At 44.3% G+C, this 5,000-nt stretch overlaps 1 protein-coding gene across 1 annotated transcript; it reads right to left on the bottom strand.

Moving 5' to 3' along the window:
- Positions 1-3,535: 3,535 nt before the first annotated feature.
- Positions 3,536-4,618, bottom strand: LOC307090404 (neurogenic differentiation factor 2-like; the record flags this gene model as incomplete). Its single annotated transcript, XM_079757036.1, has 1 exon — positions 3,536-4,618. One exon carries the CDS (start codon positions 4,616-4,618, stop codon positions 3,536-3,538), a length of 1,083 nt encoding a protein of 360 aa, XP_079613162.1.
- Positions 4,619-5,000: the final 382 nt, after the last annotated feature.

Consider the following 5,000-nt stretch of genomic DNA (forward strand, 5'->3'; position numbering starts at 1 on the left):
CTCGGATGTAGAATAATTTGTTTTAATTTATTTAATGGAGGTCTTTGAAGGGACTTGGACTGACTTGAGTGTTTCCTGACGTTTCAAACTGGCGAACACTAAACAAAAGAAATAGAAAAACACATAGAAGCTGTGTTTAAATATAATCCAACATGTAGAAATATGTTGGCATGTGGAACGCAAACAACACAATTCCTTAAACCGAGAATTGTATCTCTTTTGACGACGTTACTGGCAATAAACTGCCTATATGGCAGAAAATATATGCATAATAATAATAATTATTATTATTATTATTATTATTACTATAATAATAGTAATGATAATAATAATAATAATAATAATAATAATAATAATAATAATAATAATAATAATAATAATAATAATAATAATAGTAATAGTAATAGTAATAATAACATTAGGCCTAATAATATTATTTACAATATTAATATTAAAGGTTAAACCATTTCAGATAACGTTCAAGGCAGGTGAACCCCGACCGGCCGAGAGGAGGACGAACAGACCTTTCTGAAATCTTTCCGAAACGTCCGCTTAGTTTCAAGCGTTGAGCCCGGCAGCTTTAAAAATGCTTGACCATTAAAAATATCACTTTTGTTCGGACCGTGCCCGGTACAACCTTCTTTAACGACTCAGAATAATGAACAGATGCCGCTGAATTAGGGAAGAAATACTGGGGCCTCCCTGAAGAGCCACTTTGGCCGGGCCCTGTGGTTGGCACGGGGCGCAGCTGGCGGCGGGGGGCGCTGGGCGGCTTACTGGTGCTCAGATATTTAGCCGCTTGGCAGAGGGTCTTGGTCATAAAACGCTATGCCAACCACCCCCGTCCCCCCCAAAAAAATCAGTATAATCTAGTATTCTGGTGGATTGAGCGACCAGGCTGGAGACTAGACTAAACTAGAGGTGTGTAAGAGACTAAACTCAACTAGAGGTGTGTAAGAGACTAGACTCAACTAGAGGTGTGTAAGAGACTAAACTAGCGGTGTGTGTAAGAGACTAGACTCAACTAGAGGGGTGCGTAAAACACTAGAGGTTTGTGCAAGAGAATAGACTAAACTATACATGCGTGTTAGAGTCTAGATTAAACTATAGATGTGTGTAAGAGGCTAGACAAAACTATAGATGTGTATAAGAGGCTAGAATAGATTAGAATTGTGTGTAAGAGACTAAACTAGACGTGTGTGTAAGACACTAGACTAAACTAGAGGTGTGTGTCAGAGACTGGACTCAACTACAGGTGTGTGTAACTTTGTCGGTCGTTTTCCTATCTATCCCTTCACCAGGTCGGACAACCAAAACGTCAGGATTTGGGAAAGCTTTTTTACTTTATTAAAAAACTAAATTTCTGGATGAGGATAGGACAATATTTCAAGTCGGCCAAGTCAATATTAGGTTGTAAACGGTTTATTATTATATTTAACAACAATTTATGAATGGATCTGGTATTTTACAATCTATGAGACTTCGTGTCCAAACCATTTTTATTATTGAAATTAAACACGACATAAAAAGTCAACCCTTAACCTATCATATAGATATCATCATAACTTTGATCTCATTCATTTCATCATCCATTTTTTTTTTAGCAAAATATAAAAAGCGTTAAGTTTCATTCAAACATTTTACACAATGCAGCTTATCAAACCACAAGGAACTTTATTTCATTATCCTTAAATTAAAACTATATTTTCTGCGACCAGGCTTATAAAAGCTGTGGTAGCCTATTTTTGGGTGATCGAAAAGTTGATTTCATGTTATATCTTTCTTATATATAGGTCAGCAGCACCAGGCTGGTTACCCGGCGCTGTACCCGGTAGCCGGTGGTGCTCTACCCGGGCCTTGTGGCCCCTGGTTGCCCGCGGGGACCGCAGCATATGGGGCCCACGGCAGCGGTCCAACGGTGCTGCTTGATGTCCCGGTTGATGTGAGAACATCATAGCGACTGATCGTACGTCATCATGGCTGTGTCCTGTCTGGAGCGCGATCGGGCCCCCGGTTCCATCGTTTTATTCCGATATTGATCAGATGTTGTGTCATGTTCTCGGAGCCTATATAATTGGTTAATTATGGTTTCCTCAATCTGGCTCTGAAATATATTCTGTAGACTATCTTCCTGCATATTCTGAGCAGATCCACGTTACGTTGGAGGACTCTGTCCAACCTGCCGACAACCATCCGCTTTCCCTTTTGAGAAGATTTTGTCGTTGTAAAGGACTAATTTTTAATTTTAGGCCGGTCATACAAATCACATAATTTGTATGTTTTTTATAACCTAATTCTCTTGCTTGTTGATTAACTTGAGGTGAGGTCGTTGTTAATCTTATCGATCCCTATACACAGACTGTACTCATTTGACCATATTCAATATTCGTTATTTTGGAGATTTCAAAGCATTTCCTGTCTTAAGTGACATAATTTAACCCAAACGCCCAAGACTCCTTTAAATGTAGGGTGCTACTTTTATATTTATTTAGACTTCATAATCCATATTATAACATAACATATTAGCACAAGGTCGTAGGCCTATGTCATACTGTGGAGAACCATTCACGTGATTCGTTAACACTTAATTTAAAAGGTGACTAATTCACGTAGGCCTATATTTTCCATATTTTTCCATATATCTTATGATCCTACGACTGAATGTGAAACCCGATCTATTATAGAGAGATATTTCAGATATATGTCACATCTTTTGTGACACCTTTTTGAATTCAATGCGCATCTCTTGACACGGTGACGTCAGACAGGGCCGTGGGCCGTTTGCCGCAGTATCAACCGACCTCAGACCAGACTTCAGACCTTTCTACAACAGGTGGACTCCCCCAAAAACAATGTGTCTGGCCTGTACTGTAGATATTAAAGCGTACAACACGCTTAGACCTATTGCAGATCAACGTTTAGTTGTAAATTAATTCCATTTTTACAAACAAATTCATATCACTGTCCAACATTAAACTGAATTGGAATGGCTGCTTGATAGATCAATTAATAGTTTTATAACAATTCAATAAAAACAAGGCTTACTTTTTTTGCATCAACACTGTATAGTTTTATTCTCATTCTCTCTAACGTTAACCTATTACGTTAACGTTATAACGTGTAACGTTATTTCTTTATGTTAGACTATAGGCCTGGTCGTGTTTTTATACGCGTGTGTCTACACAGCCACACATTCGACCTTGTGATGTTAAGGAAATAGATCCACTTTAATCGAATACTGTCTAAGTCATTCCTGAGGGAAAGGGGGGTGGCACAATCATCCAATATCAAGTTATTTAATAAACAGTTTTTTATTTTTTGTCATTGTATTCTTACGGTCGTTTTTTTTTTTTTACATCGTTTATGTCCAAACCAACTGTTATTATTGTGCATACAGGATATACTGGGACACCTTGGTCAAATATACAAGATTATAGCGTGACATCGGGTCTACAGAGAGGGGTGTACAGAGATATTACAGTAGGAATGTCAGTCTGGTTCGGGGGTGTCTTCCTCTTTCCGGTTCCTGGGGGTTTCAGTTGTGGAAAAACGCGTTGAGGTCCTCGTACGGCGGGGCCCTGTCGTGGTGCGTGTGCACGTCGTGGAAAGGCGGAATGTTTTCAGAATGCGCGCCGCCGATGCGCGCTCCCGGGGGCCCAAACGGCAGGTTGTGAGGAGCCGGAGCACGGGCCGTGGTCAGCCCGGAGTAGTGCATAGAGTAGTGATAGTTCCTGTCCGTATCCGAGTCCTGGCCTGGCCGGTTCGACAGCCCGCCGTTGTGGCACACAGGGGGGCTGTGTGGCGCCTCGTAGTCCGGGCTGCTGTAGTCTGGGGACCCCCCACCCGGCGGGTACACGGCCTCGTACCCCGGGCCGTAAGCATGGCTCCGTATGTTCAGCCCCCCGGAGCCGCCCTGGTAGTGGGGGCTGGCCAGGCGGGAGCAGGGGTAGGGGTAAGGGTGGGCGGCGAAGGGGGAGTTGGGCACGTGGAAGCGGCCCGGGTCCGTACACTGTTCCGTGAGGAAGTTCCGGGTGTTGAGCTGCAGACAGCCGGCCACCAGGTTGGTGGTGGGCTGGGACAGGCCTTTGCACAGCGTCTGCACGTACGACACGACGTCAGGCCGCTTTCCGTTGCGTAAGATCTCCCCGAGCGCCCAGATGTAGTTCTTGGCCAGCCGCAGCGTCTCGATCTTGGACAGCTTCTGGGTCTTGGAGTAGCACGGGACCACCTTGCGCAGGTTGTCCAGCGCCGAGTTCAAGTCGTGCATGCGCGTGCGCTCGCGCGCGTTCGCCTTCTGCCTGCGCACCTTGGAGCGCTCTGCGCGGGCCGGCGTCATCTGACGCTTCTTCGGCCCGCGCTTCTTGGGTTTGTCGCCACCGTTCTCGTCGCCGCCGCCCTCCTCTTCGTCGTCGTCAAGGCTGTCGTCGTCGTCGTCGTCTCCTGCCATTTCGGAATCGGCCCGGCTGCTGGCGCGTGTCTCGCTGTCGTCCATCTCGTCCTCGCCGAGGTGGCAGTCGTCCTTGGTCTTGGAGTCCTCGCTCGCGCTGTCCTCCACCCAGCCTCCCGCCGCGAGCCTCTGGACGTCCGGCAGGACGTCACTGAACAGGCGGCTCAACATGGCGGCCACTAACTATCACACTGAGAAAAAAGCGGGAAAAAATACATTAGAGCTTTGCCCGTCAATCATTCAGAGCCGAGTGTGTGTTAATGGGAGTAGGAGCGTCATTGTGAGCTAATTAATCCACATGGTGGCACAAACAAACAAGAAAAGAAAATGAAGGATTCATGTTTAAGATGGGAGCCCCATGTTACTCACATGAGAAAACCGGGTGTTATGTTCAAGTCTAACTGCATAAAGACCTCGTTCCTTAGGCCTGACGTTTTTGATCAAAATCGAATCAAAAACGTCAAAATCAAATGTGGAAACCCTAACGCATCTAAAACCTCAAATAATGTATACAAAATAATAAATATATATAAAACTCGTAATAACAAAACAG

The sequence above is a fragment of the Pollachius pollachius genome, assembly GCF_949987615.1.
Source record: "Pollachius pollachius genome assembly, chromosome: 19".
NCBI lineage: Eukaryota > Metazoa > Chordata > Actinopteri > Gadiformes > Gadidae > Pollachius > Pollachius pollachius.